This window comes from Channa argus, chromosome 8 (assembly GCF_033026475.1).
Source record: "Channa argus isolate prfri chromosome 8, Channa argus male v1.0, whole genome shotgun sequence".
NCBI lineage: Eukaryota > Metazoa > Chordata > Actinopteri > Anabantiformes > Channidae > Channa > Channa argus.
In genome coordinates, this window is record NC_090204.1 from 17,483,368 (window position 1) to 17,509,168 (window position 25,801).

Consider the following 25,801-nt stretch of genomic DNA (forward strand, 5'->3'; position numbering starts at 1 on the left):
CACTGTATATCTATTGCTATTGCATAAACTGCAGTGATCCCATCACATAGCTTAACAGAGTATACACATTAAGATGTGCTTTGGACTACATTGAAGGATACAGTGTGTAATGTCTGCTCAGTTGTCTCAGCATTTTTTAAAGTGGGCAAATAATAGTTGACCAAAGTGAGTCTACACCCAATGCAAACACCATTCGAAACAAACATTGATGCTACTTAGATAATCCACTCCTGATCAAATAGAACGTGTGTTCTGTTATGAATGGCTAGTGCAGTTTTTACAGTAAACTGTGTGAAGCGTACATGCTAATGTGTAAGAAGGTTAGATGTAATTTGTTCTTGTTCTAGATGATTTCTTCATCTTAAAGACGATTTGGTCAGAAGAGACAAAGACATTTGTGTATTAATGGTGCTCAGCAGCTGTGAAGTGGCAGGTGCCATGCTTTGTGCCCAAACAGAGCAGTCTATGAATTATTAAGTTCCCAGCATAAGGAGTGCTCCCTGGCCTCAGGCCAAGCTTCTTCTCCATGTACTGTACACATTCTATCAATTTGACAGGATCTGGATGTTGTGTTTCACTTTCAACCACACAGACAGGCAGACAAGAAGTCAGCCCTCCCCTTTCATATGGCTCAGATCTCAGAAGTCCCTCATCTGCAAGAAGAAATTCTGCTTACTCACCACCCTCTTGGGCTGACAGCTACAAGGGGCTGCAGTGGGACACACATACAAGTGCACATGCAGTGTGTTAATATTTTTATGCTGGATGTAAAGTGCAGTATGTATGTGGGCAATGATAGACTACAGAACCAAATGTTTTAGTAAAATCTACAACAGAAAGCTAAGAAAGCTAAGCAAGGTACAACAAATTAATTAGTGAGAACTGTGCTTATGAAAATTAAAATTGTAAAAAAAAAAAAGACAAGTTAACATATAGAGCACATTGAGTTGCATTTAGATACATGCTATTAAAGGAAAGCTGTATCTTCATGAGGGTTTATAAAACCTGTCTATAAGTGATTTTGATTTGTCTCAATGGTAATTTTGGAGACTCTGTTTTTTTTCGACTTATCTCAAGGATACTGTGGGACAATTAGGTACGGTATGTTTGGAGCACGCACACGGTTGCCACACGAACCCAAATAAACGGCGCACAGAAGGCGGGTCTTACTCCAGAGTGACAGTTTCTGAACAAATAGAACTCCGGAAGCTGCCGCCGTTATGGAAAACGTTAACCAATCAGAGTCGACAAAGGGAGAAACATCCTGGTTGTCGTAAATGTAAAAGGTGGAGTCTTGAAAAGCCGCATGAGTTGGATGTTGAAACATTCACAGGGAATTAAATAGTCAGGGATGGTTAGTTTTTATTCTTTACCAGTACTACGTACATCTGTTGCTATACCCTTAACATATAGGTAAACTTTAGGTAAAGAAGTATTTTGTCAAGGAAAGCATATCGTTTGAGTTAAACAAGCTTTAGAAACAGCAAGTACATGAAACATTTAGCATTAACAGCTTGTGTCTTATAATCATGCTCCTGTCTGTCCATCGTGGGATATTGAAAACTGCTGTCCACACACTTAGAATAAGGTTTGTTTGTGCTCTCATTGTATATATATATATATTTTTTAAATTTAGAACAGTTTTTCTATTTACTTTATTGCGGACTACAGTACCGATGTTTTGACCTCAAGTGTTTTGACAGCAGAAAGAAACTAAATGATCCCTATACAGTAGTGTTATTTGAATTGATTAACTTAAAAAAATCCTACTATCATTAGTTTCCTAAGTGGTTGTTCTTTAACCAATTATCAGTCACTAAAAAAAGGTTTTTACAATTAAAACTTTTACAAGTTTATTGTTTTAGTGCTGGTACACATTTAAGTTCATTATATTTCTTGCCCCTGTCTAATAATTTTCTTATTCCTAGCAGAGGAACTGCCTTTAGCAGACTCCTGTCTACGAACGATGGAGTCCATGTGGGACTGGTTGATGCTGAGACCATTTTCGCATTGTCATCAGGTCATGGCAGGTGTGGGGTGGCTGTGGTACGAGTCAGTGGTCCAGCATCAGCTACAGCACTTAGCTGTATGACCGGGCTCGCACACAGCTTACCTCCTCCACGCACAGCCCTGTTGCGCAGCATCACGGACCCAGAGTCAAAAGAAGTGCTGGACCGTGGACTTGTACTCTGGTTCCCAGGTACATTCCTCTGGACCACGGACATATACTTTTGTTTTTGTTTGCTTACTTGTGTTTTAGTGTTCTGTGTTTCATAGATATATTGCTTATACAACATTGGCTGATTAAGATACAATACACGTTATAACTGCTAACTCATTTAGAGATTTTCTTCTCATGACCACATTTTTATTGATAAATTACTGGTGTGTGGTACAATACAATGAAAGACCACTCTCATGAAGAGAATGATCTGTGTCAAGAAAGTTTCAGGTATCTGCAAGTAGATATTTATAGAAGCTAAAATGTATTACAGGAAATGTGAAGCCTGTTTTATTAGTTGTAAAACTTTCTGTTCTCTCTTTTTTACTGCTGTTTGGAATTACTAATCTACAAGATAGAGCTGATGGGTTTTCTCTCATCTTAGTAATAATTATTATGAAATGTATTCTACAGTATCTGTGAGATGCACTGGGTAGACCAGGGTAAATTAATTAATTTCAAACAAGGTGCATTTTATTACTAAACTCCGACTGTTGTTGATTTACATTTGTTTATATCATCAGGTCCTCACAGTTTTACTGGAGAGGACAGTGTGGAGTTTCACATCCATGGTGGTCCTGCTGTCATCACTGCTGTCTTACAGGCTCTAGGTAATGTATACTTTGGTGCTTAAATTATTTTTTTTTTCTTTTAGAAAATCTAGTTCTACATGCATATGACCTAATGCTTGATCAGATTTTTGTGCAAATTCTACTACTAGATAAGGTGAACCTGTGTGTTAAGCTTTGTTGCTTTGCTGTGTGATCCACTTTCTGTTGAGCTTCAGTTCCGATGGGTACCTTGAGGCAGCAAAGAAGCCCCAAGTCAAGATGCTGCTACCGCCGTGTTTTACAGATAGGTTAAGTTTCTTAAGCTGGAATCTAGTGTTTTATCATCAGCACACACACACTCACCCACCCACCCACATTTCTCATTCCAGCCAAAAAAGTCTATTTTGGTGCCATCTGTCTAAAGAACATTCTTCCAGTAGTCTTCTGGCTTATCCACATGGCCTTGAAAAACTGTGGACAGGCAGTAATGTTCTTTTTACAGATTAGTGGCTTGCTTCTTGCAGCTCTGCCCTGCACACCATTGCTTTTTAATGTCAATGTTCAATCCACTGCAAGAGAAGCCTTTAGTTTCCTTGTTTCCTCCATTACTCTAGGGTTCTTTGTGACCTCCTTACCTATTATAATACAAGGTAAGTCTAAATCTCTTAAAAAATAATTTGTAATTCTGTACAGCCTGTCGATAAGAGGATAACAACTCTTCTTCATTAGTTCTTCAGAAATCTGCTTAGTTGGAGCCATGACACACTTCCACACCTCTGTGTTTTCACAATCAAACTGGATGATAGTGAAGACCCTGATTCCTTTCCTATTCAAAATAAAGAAGGGTCTCCTGATTGTCATCCAACTGATTAAAACACCTGATTGTATTTTTCCCTTTAAATAAGCTGATTCTACAAGTTAAAATACATAGGCACAAATAAACACAAAGATCAGATAATGTTGCACGAGTAAATTTAAAAGTGTGAATATATTATTTCAATAGGGTTTTCTTTGTATAGTTTTTGGACTAGTGTCAAAATCTGATTATTTCATAAGTCAAATCTGTTCAGAAATACACAAAAGTCATTGTAGGTGCAAAATTAAAAGTTAATATAATGCAGGATAAAACACCATCTGTGTTAAGTGATGCACCATCAGGTTGCAGAGTGTTTCTTGAATGTTTGTCCTCCTAAGCGCTAAGTCTGCATTAAATTCTAAATTTAGTGCCTGGTCCCATCATGTGACTGTCCATCACTGTAACTTAAAAGAGAAATGTGACACATGCATTCCTATTTCCAAGATACTTATAAAATGTGCCATGACAAGTGTGGCAATCCTACTGTGACTGGCAGGAGTATTTCTACTGCAGTTCTCACATTGGCCTGACGGAGGGCAGTATTGTATAATTCAGAAATGTTAATGAAGCTTGTAACCAGTTAATGGGTGGTTTTCAGTAATCAAAAATACTGATTAAATCCTTTTTGCCAATATTTCTTTCAACCGAAAGGTTTTGTCTATGCTGGTTATATAATAAACAGCCAATAAAATATAAAACAGAAGACTGCGGTGACATTAAAATATTTTAACAGATTGTGACCCCCTTTTTGCTAATGGTTTCCGTCTCCACCTGATGAGATCAGAAAAATAGTCAAGTAAACAATAGAAACATTCCTTTTTTAAACCACCGCAATTGTTCTGGTTTTTATTTCTGAGTCACATTGACCCTGTCTTTGATCCTTATCTATTTGCATGTGTGTACCTTGTGTGCATTATGTATGCCCCCCTTGTTCTTTGTATGAGTTTGAATGCTATGTGTGTATTTCGCAGGACGTGTGCCTGGCATGAGGCCTGCTGATGCTGGCGAGTTCACACGGAGGGCCTTTCAAGCAGGGAAGCTGGATTTAACAGAGGTATGTCAAGAAGAACATGTAAGAACACAGTGAACCGGATTTGTGTACTGAGCGGTTTTCAGAGTAATTTTGCAAAACAAATATTAAATAAACAGTTTTAAATTTATTTTTTTAAATAGGAAAAAGTGGTTTTGCGAATAAGTACAATTATGGAAAAAAAATGAGAAAATCTAATTAAAGAAATAAGTAAAAAGAGAAGATAAAAATAAATACTAAACCAATGATTCACTTCTGTTGATGTTGAAGACATCCCAGCAAATGCACACTCATAAGCTTAGCCATAATGAAAAATGTATTCCAAAAATAAACAATGATTTTAAGTAGTGCAGTATAAAAATGTATGGTAAGTACTTCATTTGGATTGTCAATACCATTATAATTGCTTTTGAAGGTGGAAGGGCTCGGGGACCTAATCCACGCTGAGACGGAGGCTCAGCGAAGACAAGCTCTCAGGCAGATGTCAGGAGAACTGGGGCGCCTTTATCAGGACTGGAGCTGCAAACTAAAACATGTAGGTTGATCAATAATAAGGAGACTGGCGGTGCAGACAGATGTTTTCATGCATAATTGTCTTCACTTTGGAAAGTGGAAGAAAGTCAGTCAGATGTAAGAAGATCGAACGTTGTCTTAGCTCGTTTTTACTTGTTGGCTTGAAATCACACTTGCTGTGCTCATTCAAAATTGATGTCGATAACCTTTGGACCATGGCTAATGACGAACAAGGGCCTTTACACATTCATAATGAAAAACAATGTTCTCTTCATTTCCGCATTTGCTTGACAGCAGAAACAAGCCAAATCCTGAAACTTTCCCCAGAGAGACTTTGTCCATGTTCATGCAAAACAGTGTTTTGGAAAGAACCTGTCTTTTCTGGGCTGTAGGTCAGGCCTCAGCAGTTTCACACCCAAACAATGCTTTTTTTCATTTGTTTTTTTTCCTGATGTATCTCTACAGCTGTTTTTGCACTGCATTGTCGATGGAATAGCTAATGCGAATCAGAGACTTCCTGTTTCCATGTTGCTGTAGACGTGTAGTGCGTGTGTTTTGGTTTAATACTAAAGCTGCATTGCAGTCAGTATAGCACGCAGTCCTTACCATAAATAAAAAAGATCATGTAAATGCATTCGGGTCAGGAGAAAGCAGGGGAAAAAATGAATAAATCACAAGTAATTTCACACTTGAAAGTTGTTTACAGGTTATGAGAGCACAGGGTTTATATATTAGTAGTGTAATATTATTTATCATAAGCAATGATTAATAAAGTCATATGTTTGTACATGATCAACACAGTAACTGTTTTCTGAAGGAAAACACGTGCTCTGTGTAATTCTTTACTGTCTTGGCTCCAGAACTGAGTCACTGCTGCCGAGAGACCTGGTTGAGCTGTTAATTTGGACTTTCCTGAGGAAAACTGTTAGTAAGCAGTCAAAACATCCCTGGATAACTGGCTTTTTATTGTTTTAGATAGATTAAAGATGAATTATACCAAGCTTAGCTGCTATATATCTGTCAGTTAAGATATGCTCACAGTCACAACGCTGATGCATCTGTTCAGTAACCTGTGTTCTGTAAAGCGTTGGGTCAGTCCTAAATTTCAGTCAATTAGAAGAAGTAAGAATCAGTGCAACTGTCAAATTCAAATTTGAACTTTCCTTAGGGAGAAGATATTAGGGATGTTGACTTGCAGTACGCTTTTGTAGTTTTACATTCACAAACAGATGGGCTTTGGGGTGCGTATTCCTCTGATATGGGAGCAGGTGTGATATTATGCCTGTCTTTAAAACTAAAGTGTTAAGTAATCCTGACATAGGCTGATGTTTCTTTTACACCTTGTTGAGGCAGTTCGGGACAGTAGATCCCTGACCACTATGAGCACTTTGCTTCAGTGGATATGAGCCAAACATTTATTGTGAACTGTTTTGGAGAATATATACTTTGGCACCAGATCTGTCCAACTGGTCCAGGTGTTCTCCCTTGAGAAACTTGCTTGTCAGCAGCTTTGTTAGGGCATTTCCTGGAAGCAATTTTAACGCGACTTTATTCTGCGTTCACATTCCTGGGAATCTAGTTAATCACCATACCATAACTATACCATATGTGTGAGTCTAGGGGTCAAACCCTCGCTGACATTTAAACAATGCCGCTTTTTAACTCTTGGTTTCCCACTTTTGTGAAGTATGTGAATTTGATGCTTCCTGTTTTTTGAAAAATACTAATCAGTGCTGTGGTGCTGTACAAATGCAAGAGGAAGCCATTTACATTATTACATAAAACTATAAAATGTATAGATACACACGCATACACAGTAAGAATGTATTCGTGAATGCTGTTAAAATCAAAGAACAAAGTCTCAAATGTAAGTGAACAGCCATGTCTGGGGAGAAGAGCATTGCAAAAAATAAAATACCCCAAAACGGCTGTTCAGCAAACAAGTAAATTATGCCTAAATGAACAGTCAACAGCATAATTGATTGAGTTTATTATTTTCCTGTTCACAGTCACATTTCCTGTGCAGCTTGAATGTCAACATTATAACACAGAAACTTTACAATATAAATAGCAAATAATTAGCTTAATCTTTCCGCCACTCGGCCACAGTCCAAACATTTGTTTTTTTACGTTTTCAGGAGGACGTCTCTATTAATTAAGTGCTGTAAATTGATTTTTGCCTTTTCTCCTTCCTCTGCATGTGTCACAGTGTCTGGCTCATGTTGAGGCCTACATTGACTTCAGTGAGGATGAGCTCATAGAAGATTGTGTCTTAACACAAGGTATGTGTGCACTTTGTCCTTTCAGCTCGAGACAAATAAACAAGATATTCATCTCGCAGTCTTTAGAGTGAGGTGCCGGGCCTCTGAGATCTCAGGTTCTTTCTGAAGAAAAAGGAGTCTAATTGGCTTTCCTGTTTTTCCTGAAACTTCAGATGGCCATCGTGTTAGTTAGCCACAGTGTGGGGAGAAGCCAGATCCATCAAACATCTTAAGAGACAGTTTCCTTCAGGAAGTGAGGCAAGAAGGCCAGGAGGGACAGTGGAGGCATTAGTATTGTCTTCAAAGGCAGTGTCACTCTGTGTCGGTGCTGTCAGTAGCAGTGATTACAACCTTTTCTCATGCTTGCAGTGTATGTGAGGTTGATTGTGATGTTTGTGTGTGCGTGCATAAGGGATGTCCCCCCTGAGTCAGTCACCTGCTGTCTGGCATGGGCAGTGCTCTTCAAAAAGCCTTAGATGTTATGAAGTTTCAGTACAATAAAACCTGGGAGCTGTTATTTGTTTTGGTGGCACAAAATGTAGGATCACGTCTCAGAGCTGCATGTAATAATTGAGGTCCAGGAATGGAAAGATTTGTAGAAATACTTTACAGTTCTACCCGCAGACATAAGGCAAATTACAAGCAATCTGAAATTCATCATTTTATATTTAAGATGTTTAATGTGTTTAATACAGTTGGAATGTTTATAAAGTTTGATTTATTCAGAAAAATTACATATTGTTGACGCATGGTTTTATCAAAAGTTTTTTTTTCTTCTTTAATCATTTGAGGAAAGACAAACATTCATGAAAAATCTTTCATCCAAGGGTGTCAGACACTAGGAGAAATGGCCTTTTTTTCTCCAAAGGAATAAATTCTGTACAAATTAAGTTGAATGTGAAACCTTTGTCCTGCCCCCACCTATGATTTTTCTCCCTCTTACTTTGCCCCACAGTTGACAGATCAGTGTTGGATTTACAAGCAGAGATAGAGCAGCACCTAAGGGATAATAGGAGAGGCGAGCGACTTCGCAGCGGAGTTCAGGTGGTCATTGCTGGAGCTACCAATGCAGGGAAAAGCAGCCTCCTTAACACACTCTGTAAGAGATCAACAAAACCAACACACACACACACACACACGCACACCATGAAGGGATTAAGATTAAAACATGACTAACTTACTTATCTTCTAAATACAGACTGTACTGTTGGATCATACTGCTGTCATTTATGGTTTGGAATGGAAGAAACACAACATTTGTTACACCTTGAGGAGACTTCTAAGCACTAAACATTTCATTAAACATGCTTAATTCATTAAAATGAATTAAGCATTTCCTGTGGTTTGGAAACAAGACAGTGAAAGTAAACCTTGTGGTTTCAAAAAGTGACCACCATCATCCGTCTTCTTCTGCAGTTTGCCCATTTGTCTCGGAATTGTAGATGTTCCTATGTTAAATGTTACAGTAAAAACTGTAAAACATTTACAGCTCTTTTGTTGTCTCTGAATACATATACATGTTAGAACGAAACTGTAAATCGGACGCCGGACGCTCCGGGTTGCCGTCCGGTACTAGCACTGATTCTCTCACTCAAGAAGAAAACACCAGGTGTGTGGGCAGGGATTTGATCCGAGAGACTTCTGCATCCCATCCTGATGTTCTACCCAATGAGCCACAAGGCCGCTGTTTAATGATCCATCTATTCATAGAAATTTATAGTAGTTGCAGTAGTGTAATGTAATAATCAATGCTAAACATCATCTGCAACAGTAGAACTTGATATTGGCACACATGAACCAATTTTAGACTTATGTGATTGCATACAAATTTTATTTTGTCTTTGCCCCAGTCAATGTTGGTGTCACAGTCTGCAGAAGCAAAGGTCATTATTTCCACATGTAATGTTGCAGGATTTATTTTCTTATTCTCACTCATTACAAACATTTCCAGTGTTCAGTGTCAATCGAATTAACATTATTGTTTATGTTTTCAGGCTATGTTTGTTTACTCTGTTATATCCTGAAATCATTTAATATCCCTTTATACAAACTGTGCAGACTACAGATTTGGCAGGGGTCTCTTCCTATAAGAATAATAGGTATATTTATAAAACTTAACATTAAATCCTGTTGCGTATCCTTTCCTGGTCTGATTGGTCTTCCATGTGGACTGGGCTCAGATCCAGACAGCACAGAAACCAATACTGAGGTAGCAGCATTATACAATCCATGAGGATGGTCAGCTTATGAAGTTCCTGATTAAAGAATAAAGACTCTATGGCTGAAAAAAAAAATTCACACTGTGCCGAGCTTTAAGTAGTGACATCTGAAGTAGATAGCTAGAGTGCAAGTGTTAGAGGTCTTATGGTATGTTATATTGTTGTGCATGAAGGCTACAGCATATTGTGGAAAAATTAGAATTGGAAGCAATTTACAAATGAAGTCATTGTTACATAGCCCTCTATGCGTTGTTGACAACCAGTTGTGTGACTTGCCGCTAAGCGTGATGCATCGCCCTTTTGCAGACATTGATTGACTGTCAGTACACTTTATCAAGTTTTTATGTGTTTAAATATTTATTATAGTTTGTTTGATCATTTGCAATTTATGAACACACGGCTTTGGGGCTGAGAAGGCAACATTTTGAGAGACAATTTGCTGTGTTCATGAGATTAGCTGACAATAACTCTTATTCTTGAACCTTTTTATGTCAAGGCCAGAGACCTGCTGCCATTGTATCTCCTATTGCTGGGACTACCAGGGATATAGTGGAGATGGCACTGGACATTGGTGGCTTCCCTGTCCTCTTAAGTGACACAGCTGGCCTCAGAGACAGCTTGGACCTGGTGGAGAAAGAGGGGGTTCGCCGGGCTCGGGAAAGGTAGAGAGAGAGAGTAAATGGTAAAAATGTATAAAACTGGTAGCACTTTACAGCTCACTAATGATGGGGTAATACTTTAGAAATAACAAGCCACTATAGAATAATGCCTAGTACATGTAGTTGCATGTAATAGTATAGGTAATACCTCTAATAAAAATAAGGAAGAATGGTTTAATATTTTCTTTACAGCAAAGTAACAGAAGGTAATATTACTGTAGTAATGATAACAGGATTATTAAGTTGCTAATAAAAAATACTAAAGTAAAACTTGGTAATTAGTAAAGAAATAACCAGAAAACAGTTTGCTAAAAGAAATGGATAGGAGCCCTAAATGTGTAATGATTTAGAAACTAAACACCAAGAGCTGCAATAATTCACATAACATTTTTTCATGTAGGAACAGCTCAATGGAGCATCGAGTCACTTAACAGTGTTTGCAACAAAGAAACTGGCTAAATAAATTGGCTTTTCTTTTGTGTTTGACTTTGCTGCCTCTGCTCCTGCGACTCGTCGCATAATACTTCTACCCACATACATATTTTTTGTATATCAAATTATTTTAAAATAACAAGCAAACAATTCAGGTACTGATAATAAGGGGTTAGCATTTGTGACCTATACAGCAACCTTGGCTCAAGTAGGCTTCACTTCCAGGGTGCTGTCCTGTCATTCATCTTAACTACTACAGATTGTGCCACGTAGAATTACACATTTTACAGGCCTCTTTCATGCTTATAACACCAACATAACTATGAGTATTTTTAGGTAATTACTGCATCTTTTGGTGTTCAGTTTCCAGGTGTTTAGACACTTTCTCCGTGACTGCCCACTGTTCCCTCCAGGGTGATGGGTTAAATGCCAAAAAAGAATTTCACTGAAACATTAATGTGCAATATGTATATGTGCTCAATGACATATACATAAAGGTTGTTCTTCTAGCTTCTCTTATTGAGACAAAAGACTAATAGATTGTGGCCATGCAAACATGGAAAAGAAGTGAGTCATTCCTTTCCCCGTGTACACTATGCAGAAGTTTTTGTGATGTCTATGTGACCACCAGAGTTTATATTATTGTGGAGCCACTGTTATAAATACATTGGACAAACACTCTGAGGAGGTTGCGTAATGAAGTGTCTCCTCTCCTTGTTGCAGACTACTCACTTTGTGGAACTCATTCATGTATGATGTAGAGAACATACGTATACTGTATGTCCATTCACTGACAGCTACTTCCACTGTTTATACCAGGGAAGAATAACAATACTCTATAGCACTTATCATCACTCCTTTATTGTACACAAGGAGACAGGCCAAAGAATGGCCAAGCTGACTTATATACACATACTATTAAATCAATTTATATACACATATACAGTAACATTTTCATCATGTGGTTTGATATTAGGAGCAGGAAAAGAGGATGAGAATCTTTGTCTTGACTATGACCATTTTCATTCTACTACAGGCCAAATGTCATGGCAAATGTCTGCCAAAGTACTTGTGTTCTTGGCAGGTAGAAAGAATCTTAGAAAACAAATAAGTGTTGAGTAAGTACATGGAAACTATTACCAGTGGAATTTGTGAAGTGGTAGAAAAGAGAGAGATGTAATGGGAATTATATTGTTGGGCTTACTACAATTCATTTAAAAAACTTTTATTTGCATATAAATGTCATGATAGTTTACTGACACATACAGTAGGTGAATCAGATTGAAAGCATTCTGTAACTGATTTACTGTTTATTTAAGTTATGTGGGGGCGAGGTAGTGGTTCTATAGGAAGGGTGAACTGTTTGCACTCTGTGGGGAACTCTCTGGGCAGGAACAGGTCAGGAGCTCGTGACCTGGGTCAATACAGGAAGGACGTAGTAAGGTTATGCATCCTGCTGCTGCTACCTCACAGTAGGACGGAGGTGCAGGAATACAAAGAGAATATCAAGTAAATTCAGTACCATTCAGGCAAATTATTAAAATTAAATATTTAACCGATAATTTGCAGTGTTTGTGGGACATACCCTGCAGTCCTTTTTAAATAGATCTCTAGCTTTGCACAACCTGGAGCAGCATGCATTTTATTTTACAGTTACAGTCATTTTCAGGATACATCAAAAAAAAATTCTAAAGCAGAACATTAACCCAAGTCAGCTGGAAGCCTTATATTTAATGGAAGTTTGACAAACAGTGATATATTTTCTGTGGCCTAAATAAATGTAATGTATGTATCATATCCAATTTCCATGCATGAATTTGGAACCCTTTGGTCTCCAGAGTGTGAATAATATTTAAAAAAATACAAAAATCTGTCAAAATGTAAATGTTTCTGCTCTCTGGTTTCAGGGTTGAGCAGGCAGATCTGACGCTAGTGGTCGTGGACTGTGCTCATGTGCCCTCTGATGCACAGCAAGCTGCAGCCTTCCTTCAAGGACAGCTGAGGAGTGTTCTCCCTTCCCAGGAGCAGCCAGTACCACGTATGGCAATTAGAGACTTTCTCCAGTGAGACTTCTAACCCCAACTCAGACACAGTAAAGTCACTCGGTTAGAATTAACCTATGTCTAAACTCCTAAACTTTCAAACCTGACGAAATGTCATTTTCTGTAAGTGCCAAAAGTCACTTTAAAGAGCAGTTAAAGTGTTCAGTTGTAATAACCCAATTGATTCAATTTGTGCTGATAGTCTAGGTCAGAGAGTTTAGAGACTCGATGTGGATCTTAAGCCTGTCAGTGCCTGAGAGAATAATAGTTGAAGAGTCATTGTCATTAAACCCCTGCAGAAGATAATGTGGTAGGAAGAAAAACTGTGGAACACTAACACATTTAAACACATTAAAATAACATTTCCTGCAGAGCGATGTCTCTTGGTGCTGAATAAGTGTGACCTCCTACCTGAAGGTGAGAGTGAGAAGTTGGACAGGGAGCTAAAACGGGTGTGCAGACTTCCTGCCATCTGTCTGATGTCCTGTCACACCAATGAAGGACTACAGGGCTTCCTCACGTTGCTTCAAAATGCTATCAAGACACTGTGAGTTGCAGTAATTACTTTCTGTTGCACCAGGATGTAAGCTACCTGTATCATTTAAGGGTTACTGTATGTCAGAAAGATTGATTTCTTCTCTAGGATACGTGATAACATTGTAAAATAAAAATACATATCAGTATGAAATAATATCAACTTGCCATTATTGTGACAGACTTTTTTTTAAAATTCTATGCAATCTAAAATTGCCTTTGTCTTATTTTTAATAAGCTTGCACGAATTCCTATAATGAAGTTTGTTAATTCAAGTTTACTAAATTCACATTTTAGTTCATATCATGGTTTTGGGTTTGGTTAATTCTTGGAAACTCAGTTGGGATCATTGCATACTTTTTCATTTATTTGCCACACTGTACACTGCTCTGTTCATGCACAGTTTAGATGTTTGTATCGCTTGTTGTTTTTTGTTCTGATTTATACCAAAGAGTAGCACATCCTTTGGAGTATAGGGTTTTAAACTGGCAGTGTGCAGTGTTGTCTGAACAGGTTAGAGACTAGCACTAAGAGTCACCACAGTCAAAAATTTCCAAGTCCTACTATAGCGAGTTTTCAATACAAAAAAATCTTTATGAACTGAAAACAAAACATGAAGAGGATTTTATTGCTTTGATTCATTTTGTTCTTTAACTTCCTCTCTAGATGTGGGAACCCTCTGTCTGGTGCCCCCACCCTGACCCAGGCCCGCCACAGGGCCCACCTGCAGCAGTGTGTGGCAGCACTGGCTCAGTACCATCGTTACCGCGACACAGACCTCGCTCTGGCAGCTGAGGGTGTCCGGTTGGCTCTCACCAGTCTAGGCCGGATCACTGGCCGCATTGGGGCAGAAGAGATCCTGGATATCATCTTCAAAGACTTCTGCATTGGAAAATAGTCACATGAGTAGGTGAGAGAACATGTGTTAATAGCCTGCTGAGAGAGGAAAGCTATGTTTTTGTTTGGTCCCAGAAAATCAATTAAGAAAATGGACAAAAGGGCAAAGCCTCTACATTGTGCCAGGCTTCGAAGCACTGCCTCTGTAAGGAGAATAAAATTCAAGTTCTTGGCTGCAGAATCATTCTGCTCCCGAGACACAGACATGTTTGTTTTCTATAGACTGAAGTAATTGGAACATGATACATCATGATAACAGGTGCCTCGAAGGCCTCATATATTGGACAAGTACTAGCCAAGTTTAAATCATAATTTAAAAATAGATTTTAAAAGCCTTTAATGGACGATTATTGTACTCTTGGGTAGCAACATAACAGCCAAGATCATTAAAAATAAAGCAGCTACAGACCTCTGCAAGGCCATAGGCTCGAAATGTGAATGTTTACAAGTACATGAGAACAATGAAGAAGCTTTTTTTTCTAACGAGGGCGCGGGTTTTTTAAGACTGTGACATCAGGAACATTTTGAGATAACTCAAGATCCTTGTACAACCTTGAAGAGACACTATATTACTGAAAATGTCTTGTATCATATTTTATGTTTTAATGTACAAAAAATTTGACTTAAAACATGTCGATTGAGAATTTAGATGTGCAATAAATGAGATGAGTGTGTTGTAACAAATCAAAAAATCAAATGTCTAATATGCGGTTTAATTTCTAATCCAGTTTTTTCCTACGCAGTACAAAGTTGCATGGTCGGATTTATTCCACTCTAAACTAGAGTTTTGCATAAAGAGAAAAGCGTAACATACTAGACATACCTTATGTAGAGAAAGTGATCCATCTCTGCTCTGTGGGAAAGGCTTTGGAGGCAATGCTCTCTGTACCCTTTGTTCCCCTGTCAATCTGGCCTTGATCAAATATTTATGTTTCCTTGTTGAACTCCTCACCCTTCTTCCCCAGTTGGTTTCTTGTCCCTCAGTCTCTGACGACATTTGCCCTTCTGTATACCAGTGTAACTGCCCATTTCCCTGCCTTTTTGTCTCTCTCTGCGCCATCTAGGCTAGTTGACCTTCTTTCCACACTGCTCTGTCAGCCTTTTTGTCATCATTCATGTCCACGCTGATTAATTACAGCGGGGGGGGGGGTCCAAGCTAAAAGTGGTATTTGCTGTCGTACAAATTTGAAGCGATAAATTGTGGAGCCTGGTTTACCTTTGAAGTAGTGCCTGTTGTAGACTGCATTGTTGAATACTACACCAATTCCAAAAAAAGTTTGGAGGATGTGGAAAACATAAATAAAATCAGAAAGCAATGATTTGCAAATCACATCAAACCATGTTTTATTCACAGTAGAACATAAACAACATATCAGATGTTGAAACTGAGAAATTGTAACATTTCATGGAAAATATTGGCTCATTTTGAAATGATAATTTTACTCACAAAGCTGATAAACTGTTAATTCAATGAGAGAAGCAAAAACTTCAAAATGTTTTCTGATTGCTTCGGCAGTATCTTTGTCACTACAAGGCTATTTTTTGCAAAAACTCTACACACTAACCACAAAACCTTACAAACACTAGAAAAACACACACCTCTTGAAAAAGCTGACGTCTTCCTCAGCATCAACACTTGTCAAAATATCATCTTTGCATCACAGCTCTACATACATATGAAATGAGTATCTTTTTCTGTACACCAACAACACACGTACCAGATTTTAGAAAAACAAACGCTTGTTACTGTGAGCTGAAGGAAAAAAATTAAGCTGCATCCTGTCTCTGTGTGGGTCTGGCCACAGCACTGCATTGACATCACAAGCTATTTTCTCTGGCCACAAAGCAAGGAAAGTACCATCTGGAATGACATTTCCACCCCATGCTCCCACATCAACATCACCAAAAGGCCCCCTCCATCACCTGGAGGAAGGGCGTGGTAAAGTTGTCGATCATACCCTCCTGCCATGCGTAAAATCATGTTTCACTGACATTGAAGAATGGCGAGTACGCTGGCAGGATGGTCAATTTACAGATTCCCAATAGAAACTTACGTTTTCCCTGCTGATGGCAAACCTGGACCGCTCTGGTCCATGTTGTGTGGGACGTCGAGGAAGGTGATGATGTGGGCAGTGTTTGAGTGGCATCATGATGAATGAGATCATTCTGGCCTATGGCTGCACAAATCTGCACAGTTTTTGCCATCGTGCTCTCCAGGGAGATGATTATGCCATGGTGTCCTATGTTTACTTCGCTTGGCTTTGTTTTGGCTTCAACAGCTTCATCAGTGTAAAGTATAGGAACTGTGCACTGCAGCATTTAAATCCATCGATCTCTGAAATAGGCAATCCAAAAAATTTCCGTATTGAATGGCATAACCTAGTTAATATTGTGTTGCACAGTGTTATGCAGTACCGATGAGAGAAGATCTGCATTCAAACAGGACTGAATACAGCTGCTTCACATTTCAGGAGAAAGCCCAGTGTGGATAAGTTTACTGAATGGATGTTGCTGATTGCTACGTTATGCTGTTTTCTGCTTTGACCATATTTACAATGTGCTCTTCTTCAGTCTTCTTTCTCCAGCACGGGGTTGTCTATTAATTTTTCAAAAACATGACCGAAATGGTTTTTCAGCATGAAATAAAATGTTATCGTAAGTAACTTTTGCTTCATCCATCCATTGTTCATTTGAACATGTCGTGCACCACGTGCATCTGAAAAAAATGTGATGGAAATGCATACCATAGATGATGAATCATTTCATTAAATTCACAAATATCAACCTTTTGCCGTGTAAAGGAAAAGCGAGCAATATATAGAATTCAAGTATAAGACTTGGCAGCGCATTTACTAGTTGAGACTAGACAGATGTAATTAACCAACCAACAATTCCACCCACAGTGCCATGCAGCTCAAGGAACTAAAATACGACGAATAAAATAATAGCATATTTAAAACGATAAAGTTTGTACATTTACAGTAAATGAAGTAAATTAATAATATTCTCAGTGATAAATGCTCATTTCTTCTTCTGTCATTCTCTTCTTTGGAAGGTGACTCCACTTTTATCTAAGCGTGTTAGAATTTGTGTAAAAGATGAGGAATTTCAGGGTTCTGTCTGTTTCCTGCAGTTTTGATTAATAGTTGTCCCAAGACGGTCCGTTGACGTAGCGACCTCCACCCTGTGCTCACGTGACTTAAAGCCAGGGTGTGTGTGTGCAAGTGTCCACGTCTATACATGAGATCGAAAACACTTTATGTTAACAAAGGATTTCCTGAGGACAGGAGAGGGACTTACTCACTCTGACTTACTCGCTTACTCAGAGTTTATCCAAATGGGTCTTCTTACACAGCTTCCCACGGTTAGGAGTCATTTTTCTGCATCCTCTTAATGCTTATCATCATTGTTGTATTCAAGTAGAGACCAAAGTTTAGATTTCTCAAACATTGTAAGCACTATTATGGTCCAATAAAGATGAGTTCACATATCACATTTGCACAAATGAATCGATGCAAACTTCCTAAAAACTTTAGAAACTGCAAATATATAATGAACACGAACAATTACATTATACAGTATTTCATGTGATCTAAAATATTGATGCATATTAAAATATGAATATTTATATTTCAACCTTGACTCTTTCCTAGAATTAGCATTATGTCTCGTAATCATTCATTTTTTGATTGAAGAAAAGTAGCATGCATCAAAGACTTAAAACAAAGACAGAATTTTTTTTCTGAATTTTGCCTTATTTTTATAATTTTTATAACTTATTTCAGAGAAAAGTATAGGTTTTATTTGTGAAACTGTTTCCCCCATGTCTGTGTAGGAATTAAAAAAAAATTGGCTTGATATTTTAACTTGATAAAATGATGATGTTTAGTGTAAAAAATCTAATTTTGGTTCACATTTTTATTCCTATCTTGTTGTTTATTATTATATATGCAATTATCATAAAAGAGGCGTCTTTTGTGAAGTAAACCTTATAAACTGCAATTCCAAGGACACAGCAGCTCCCTGCATAGCTGTTCATTGCTATGTTCTTAGGACAGGAAAAGGAAGTAGTAAAGCTTGAGAAGAATTCACATAATGGCTGCTGTACTTGTTAAATGCACCATAAAATGGCAATAGGCTTACAGCCTTGTGTTTTTATTTTATTAGCCATAACACCTTCCTAAATAAAACTTTCAGGTGTTGATTTCTGATAAACCGTACATTGTTTAGGACTGCAGATTACTCTGGGACTGTGTTTATGACTTGGTGTATTGTCATCTGGACTGTGACTGAAACTTAAATGTGTGAATCACTAGGAAACATAAATGCAGCTATTTTAAGAGTATTGCTGCGCTAAATCCTCGCTGAGTCAGTTTTGATGCCAACAAGACAAAATAGATTGAAGACAAAGGGTTCATCTCTTTTAATTCCATTGTAATAAAAAGTGTGACACAAGAGAAAATATTTACACCAGTGTCATGGAAATTTTTACATTTACCTGAGTATAAAGATTCTTAAGCTTTTCACAGCAAACCAAACTGTGTATGTCATTAACATAGAGTATTTACAGGTTGTGCTTTATGAAGTGCACTGTATCAGGAATATATACATGTCTGAAAACTGTGACAGACCACTGGTGCCTTCAGTTATTCATCTGCTTCATTTCATCTCCCCTGAAAGACACAACATTAACAGTTATAATTGAATAAGAGAATTATTTTCTTTGACCAAGTGTGTTTACACATAGAAGGAATGTGAGGTTTTCTTTTGTGACAGCAATGATACGGTGTAGCGAATGAAACTAAGGTGACGCCGTTCACAAAGTAAGAGGTTTGAGGAGGACACACAGACGACAGTTCGGAGGAGGAAACTATAAAACCATAACAAAATTGAGGAAGTGAGGTGGAGGTTTGTCTGCTTAGTGTTATATTTAGCTATGCTATTGACATGAAAATGTTGGTTTGTCGGTGACTTCAGCGCTTTAGACTACCGTGGAATTTAGTACACACCTCAATGTTCCCCTCAGGAGGGACCACTCATCTCCTGGTTTTTCATCCAGTGCTCTCATCAGGTCATATTTTTAGGTTGTCCAAAATGTTTGGCTTATTACTAGATGGCAGTATTAGCTTTAGCCGTACTTTATTGTGTGCTTTACGTATACTAAAAGTAAAACGCTAAACAAAGTATTATACACTTTGTATAATCAGGAAACATTAGTGTGTTTCATTGTACGATAAGTTAAAGTGAGCTGGTCGCTTGGCTGGTGCTGGTCGCATTAAGTCCATGTCCTGGACCGAAACAGTCCGATACGAATATGTGTACTTATTATGAATATGTGTACCCATAGTAATATATAAAAATTACCATTAAAAATTTGGTCATGTCCGTTTCCACAGTGTGCTGTGGAGCACCTTGGAAGCCAGAAGGTTTAGGAAACCCAGACTGCAAAACAAATAAGATTATTTCAGTATTATTTAATGTTACTCCCAGGTAATCAAGCTTTTTCTAACTGTGATTTCACACCTGTACTGTTCAAAAATAAGGAAGGAGCTTAAATTGTTTGGTGAACTATTGACGCCTCAAAAATGTTTTCCGTTGTTATCTGGGCAGTCGATCCCTTCTGTGGTTGCTGCCCTTTTTTCTGCTGAGATGACACTACTTACAAACCTTATCTCTGCACCGATGTGCAGAAAATCAGTGTAGTTACTTCTAATTTAAGTACATAGATATTTACCCAGATTGTCTTCTGAGGACAGAAAACACTTGAGTGTTAAACAAGAAGTAGTTTTAACCATTAAACTGCCAGTATGAATCCTAACTGACTCGGACAATGAGCCTACAATACAGATTTACATCCATCCATTAGTCAACTTGACCGCTTTTTCCTGTTCAGGGTGACGGGGGCCTGGAACCTGTCTGAGCTGTGATTAGGGCTAGAGGAGGGCTCAATAGCTGACACCTATTGGCAACTTTGGACTCTGGGATGAATCCAGAGTACCTGGAGAAAACCCACAATAACACGCAAAATCCACACAGAAAGGCTGCAGCCAGCAGATGGACTCAAACTGGGAACCTTCTGAATGTAAGGCAGCCGCACTGACCATGCTGCTTTTTTACATATAGGTATCTGTCTAAAGTGAAGCAGGGTTTGAAACTGTTTGTGTGCACTTCCATTCCTTCCTTCCCTTTCCCATGTGTACACAGAGTAAACGGCTGTTTGTTTTAAATTACCTTAAAGCTGGACTGAACAGACAGCATTGACCGAAGATTCTGAAGTTCTGTCTCCTTAAGGGCCAAAGTTTGGTCCTGCAGCGCTTTGTCTTTTCTCAGACGGTCCTGCTCCTTCAGTAACGTCTCCATCTAAACAAATATGCATGCTTATTTTAAATGGAAAACAAAGTTTTACAACGAGACACTGGGTTTCTTCTTGGTGTCTCCAGCTGTTCCCATTTCCCACCCACACATACTGTATGCACACAAATGTAATCTTACCCGCTCATCTTGAACTTTTTGGTAGAGCTGTATCTGTCTGTTAGTTGCAACGATCGTCTCATTGCGGTTGCGTTCACACTGCTGAAATTCAGAAGTTAAGTATTTGTTTTGTACCTCCAGGTGACTGGACAGGCCTTGAATATTGGCTACCTGGAAGAAGCAAACATTTTTTGGTTGAACAAATGTAATACACTTCACATGTGATGCAATATTTGTGTTGACTGTATGTGTTTCTTTCTAAATTTTTATATATTTGTTCATTTTTTCTAAACACCTCTCTGTATGCTGAACAACTGAAATTGGAAAAATAAAAGAATCCTTACTGTTTTATGTTGTTATTTTACTAGTTTACAATTATGTCTTGTGATATTTTTATAAATGTATTTTCTGATTAGTTCTGGGCTGTTTTATCTGTGTTTTCTTAAGTTTTTTGTATTTGTACAAAGGTCGTTTGGAATATGTTTGCTATAAAATATGTTGGTATGTTACATTTCTCCATGTTGTATAATATTTATAGAAGAAAAGCATAAAAATATATATTGCAGGATGAAGTTCTTCCACTTATTATTAATCACTATTATAGAATTGTTGGGTGAGTTGGAGCTGCGACCCAATGGGGGAAAAAAGACAATAATTCTAACAGCAAAGTAAATGATGACTCTTCACTTGTTATTGAGCCTTATCAAAATGAAATATTGCTCTCAGTAAGAAAACACTTGCTGAGGATGTGTTTTTGTTGTCCTGCACAGTGGTGCTGTATCACCCCACATGCTTCACCTCTGTTTTGACCCTGAGTTCGCCTCAGAGGACGCCTGTCTCTTTAGTTAGATTTATCACGAATGATGCAGCGGATAGACTTCCTCTCTTGAGAATCTGGTTTCCCATTCAGCTTCTTTTCAAAATATTTCATCAGCATTAATGAGAATTCAGAGAACGTATTAACACTGCATGCTTAAAACCTAGGCAGTGTAGGAAGCTAATCAAGTTCATGCACTGAAGCGCAGTTTTTTTTTTTTAACCCAATGATAAAGTGATTCTTATCAAAAAACAAAGATTAGGGAAAAGTCTGAAAATCTAATTAAATATGTGTGTGCAATTGTGTTTTTTTGTCTGCTTTTGTACCCCACTGTTCAACCAATGACCCCTCAGATTGAGACCACTGGACTGTAAAGTAGCTCCACCTTAATTAGTACTGGAACTAAAATACTATTTATACTATAACACTTTTGATTTAAGTAGGATTTTGAATGTATGACTAGTAGTATTTCTTCTGCCAGTGCATAGAAATACTGTATTCTAGTTCATATTTAGAATTGTTTCACTGTTAATAGTCGAGTCCTCCAACATACATACATGAGTAAGAAACAGCCCTGGGCAGGTCCCCAGTCCTTCTACCCATCACTTGAAATAATTACATTGAGTCAACGAATCACACCCAGTTAACAAAAACACAATACACGCTCCATGCACGCACCTTGTCGCCCACTTTATCCAAATACGCCTGGAACTTATTCTCAATGTCTCTGGACAAGTTGGTGCAGCTGCTTTTTATCTTTTCAATTTCCTCCTTCTGCTTGTCACAGGAGAGGTGAAATGTCAACTGGTGAGGAAACATATTGTTGATCCGGTTCAGGAAATCCCTAGTAACCGTTTGGATTCCGGCCAAAGAATTAGTAAATTCCTCTTTGCATTTTCTGCCCAAAAAAAACAAAAGAAAAACAAAACAAAAATGTCAGTGTTTCATTTTATTATTTCCAGCTGCACTAAATGAGCGTACAGACACTTTACCTGGTGTAGCTGTTGAGCTGCTCCTTCACCATGCTGTTCTCCCTGCGCAGGTGGATGGCATCCTGGTGCTGCATGTCTCTGTCTTTGACGGCCATGTCTTTCTCCTGGCTCAGAGTTTGAACTGTCCGGGTTAAGTTTGCTTGGATGAGATCTACCATAGCTCTTAGCTGAGCGGTGAGGCTCTGACACGTCTTCAGTTCATCTGGAGAGTTTAGGAACACATTTTTTATCTTGCGAAAACGGAAAATACTGCCTCTTTATAGTCACCAGTTTTTACGTCAACATTTTTAAAAGGGTTTACAAGTAAGAAAATCAGTTTTTCTTAGAATCATTATGTCTTTTCCAATACATATTACTTTAAGACACCTTTATTAACTATTGCGAGGAAAAAAGGTTTTGTAGTGCAGTGAAGGTTGATTAAAAGCAAACTGTTTCACACAGTTTGAAAAGTATTAGCGCCGTGGCAATAATTCTGGTATAATAGTACATACTGCCATTAGAGACTGGGACTGGAAGAGGAACACGCCGTGTCATCAAACTCATTTTCATAGCCTCACAGGCAGACTGTAAAAGAAGAAAGAAATATAGGATGATTAGTGATTTGTAGGTCACAGCTTTTGAACACACCAACTCACAGGAAAACTGCAACAATATCTAAGGAAATACTCGGCCTACGATACAATTTGCACCTGGTTATCATCTTACTTTTAATCTTGATTTGTACCTTTCATTGGGGAATTTTATAACGATAATCAAGCAGCATAAAAAATACTACACAACTTATTTTCTCAGAACATTTTCCAAAAACCTGGTTTGCACTTTTGTTAAATATACCGTATATGCCATATTAAACATCTTCTTACTAATTTCATTTTCATCTCCTGTTCTGTTTTGTTGGCAAGAGCCTTGTGTTTCTCCATCTCTTTCTCCAGAGCAGTTTTCTCAGCTGTGCGAGCTCTCAGTTGAGTTCCCAGCTCGGCTTTCTCTTTCCTCAGCTGGATGTTGATATCACTCAGTCGGTTGAAGCTCTGCTCCAGCTCCTTCACAACATTTGGAAACATAACAGATCATTGGTGATTGGCACTAACTGCACTAAGTCCAAGAATTTGATCGCTTCTACTAAGCTTTTTTCGCACTTGGAAATATATATAATTACAAAAACCTGGAAATACAACATTTGTGGGAGAACCTCAACCAGACACAAAAATAAAGAGATATATGAAGAGCTTCTGTAATATCTACCAAACCCAACTTAAGTCATTTCAAAATCTATTCATAGCTTTAAAGACTTTTGTGACTCACCTCAATCCTCTTCTGCTCTGCAGACTTCGCTGGTTGTCCATAGATGAGGAAGAGCACCAGGCTGACAATAATCAGAGACTGGATCAAGGAGGAAAAGAAGAAGACTATCTTCACATAGTAGCCGCAGCTCTTTCCTTTTGTCTTGTATGTGTGCTCCCTTGCCTCCCGGCCGTACTTGGCCTGGGAATAGGTGGAGCTGTACATGGCTGTTGGAGGCGAAATGGTGACAGCTGGATTTGGAAGATCTGAAAAGGAATTGTTTGCAGATGATCCACAAGGTTTCCTGCCTTCTCTGTAGAACAGGTGCTGAGGCTTCAAGGCGAGCGCTGACAAGCAGAAATGAAAAAGTAAGTTTTTCTGTTTCTATGGGACTGCCACACTGTCAGTGTGCAGTTATATAACAGAAGTCTGAAAAAAGGACATAAACCACAACCCTTAGGTGTGTAAAGGGGCCATATTTATAAATTCTGCTCAGCCCTCATCTCCCCTCCCTCATCTACCCTGCCACAGTCACAGCCCCCAGCTGCACCACTGCCCAAATCTACACACAATGTTCCTACTGTTCGAAACAAGATGAGATTGCTGTGACAAGAAGACTAAACCATTTTAAAACCCCTCAGAGACACATTTTAAATTTAATGGTTCTCTAAAAACATCAGGTGAATTAAAAAAAAGCCTTTTACTGTCAAATTCAGCACATGCATCATTGTGAGCACTAAATGTAAAGAGGTAAAGAAACCAAAAGTACTGGAGCTGGACTTTGTTCTTTGGATAACATTTTTCCCACTCTGGGGAAAACTGCAACGGATCTGTAACAATGGAAACTGCATGTTCAAATTGTATACAGGCTTAAAATATGTTACTGCATCATCTGTAGACAAATGTGGTGAAAAAACTCAAACCAACTAAGTTAAAATAGTAATAACACAGTGTTAAAGTACTCCAGAAGTAAAAGTCCTGCATTTAATATTGTTTTTATAAGGAAAAGTCTGATCGGTTATCAGGAGAATATTCTTAAAGTTTGTTTGCACTGTTGAAAGTTCACTCTGACACTCTGGAGTCTGGTTGAAATGCACTAGTATGTACTAGTAGAGTATATACTGTAGCATCAAATGTTAATACTCAAGTACAAGTATCTTAGAACTGTAATTACTGTAAGTACAGTGCTTGACTAATGTTTGCATGTGAAACACAGTGAGACATCAGAAAACAACAATAGAGTTGAACTTTGAATGCTAATTCCACTGTGAATGAACAATGTAAAAAAAATGTAAACAAGTTAAAGCATGAAATTCTAAATAAACAACAAAAATATTCCACCATTTCCTCTTCCAAGCAAGCACGGAAAGGGGTCATGGCAGTGGAGGAGCGAAAGAATGAAAACAATAGGGACCTGTCATTCTTCAGGGATGGGAGAATAACAGTGAATTCCCCTGCAGGGTTATCTGTGGTAATGATGTGAGGAGTAGTCAGCTTTTCAGGGGAAGGGGAGCAAAAGGGGAATGGTCCTCTAAGCACAGGGTTTTCCTGCTCCTCTTTGTCTGCTTGACAACCTGTCCTCACCGGAAAAGAAGCTAATTTACGGTGGAATATTAGAGTGACAATAATTGATTGACTATTAGGAGTCAGGATAGATGTTGGCTCAACTTCTGAACAAAAACAGGAAGCCTAAGGGTGAAAACTGTGATAAAAACCCCACTTAACACAACACACCTTTAGAGTGACAGGAAAATATATATATCTAACACTGGAGTAATATTCAGGCCATAGGTGGATAAGAGATAAGGTCTAGACAATAGATGCAATGTAATTGCTAAACATGAAGTCACATAGGTTCTGCAGATTGAGAAACTTGGTGACAGTGGAGATTTTTGCAGAAAGGGTTTGGAAGCAAATTATTTATAATACTAGTAGAATAATTTGGTTGAAATTAGCTGTTTGGAACAAGTACGGTACCTTCTGTATACACATAATAAATGAGTCCTTGGCTAGAGGAGCTCAGAG

At 38.3% G+C, this 25,801-nt stretch overlaps 2 protein-coding genes across 6 annotated transcripts; one reads left to right on the forward strand and one right to left on the reverse strand.

The window, feature by feature from the left end:
* The first annotated feature begins 1,260 nt into the window (after positions 1–1,260).
* On the forward strand, positions 1,261–21,086 carry gtpbp3 (GTP binding protein 3, mitochondrial). Of its 4 annotated transcripts, XM_067514667.1 has the most exons (12): positions 1,261–1,588; positions 1,929–2,200; positions 2,746–2,832; positions 4,600–4,682; positions 5,074–5,193; positions 7,381–7,453; positions 8,388–8,531; positions 10,148–10,313; positions 12,650–12,780; positions 13,157–13,331; positions 13,985–14,228; positions 20,109–21,086. In XM_067514667.1, the coding sequence occupies exons 1-11, from the start codon at positions 1,530–1,532 to the stop codon at positions 14,214–14,216; spliced, it is 1,542 nt and encodes a 513-aa protein (XP_067370768.1). In that variant the 5' UTR covers positions 1,261–1,529; the 3' UTR covers positions 14,217–14,228; positions 20,109–21,086. The 4 variants fall into 4 exon arrangements, with proteins under 4 accessions (XP_067370768.1, XP_067370767.1, XP_067370769.1 ...); XM_067514666.1 differs by having other exon boundaries at positions 13,985–21,086; XM_067514668.1 differs by having other exon boundaries at positions 1,932–2,200; positions 13,985–21,086.
* plvapb (plasmalemma vesicle associated protein b) lies at positions 18,624–24,266 on the reverse strand. 2 transcript variants are annotated; one of them, XM_067514676.1, is made up of 9 exons: positions 23,798–24,265; positions 23,359–23,535; positions 22,987–23,059; positions 22,496–22,697; positions 22,182–22,401; positions 20,708–20,857; positions 20,447–20,575; positions 19,580–19,657; positions 18,624–18,888 (listed from the first exon to the last, which is right to left on the reverse strand). In XM_067514676.1, the coding sequence occupies exons 1-9, from the start codon at positions 23,999–24,001 to the stop codon at positions 18,880–18,882; spliced, it is 1,242 nt and encodes a 413-aa protein (XP_067370777.1). In that variant the 5' UTR covers positions 24,002–24,265; the 3' UTR covers positions 18,624–18,879. The 2 variants fall into 2 exon arrangements, with proteins under 2 accessions (XP_067370777.1, XP_067370778.1); XM_067514677.1 differs by lacking the exon at positions 19,580–19,657 and having other exon boundaries at positions 23,798–24,266.
* Between the last annotated feature and the right edge of the window lie 1,535 nt (positions 24,267–25,801).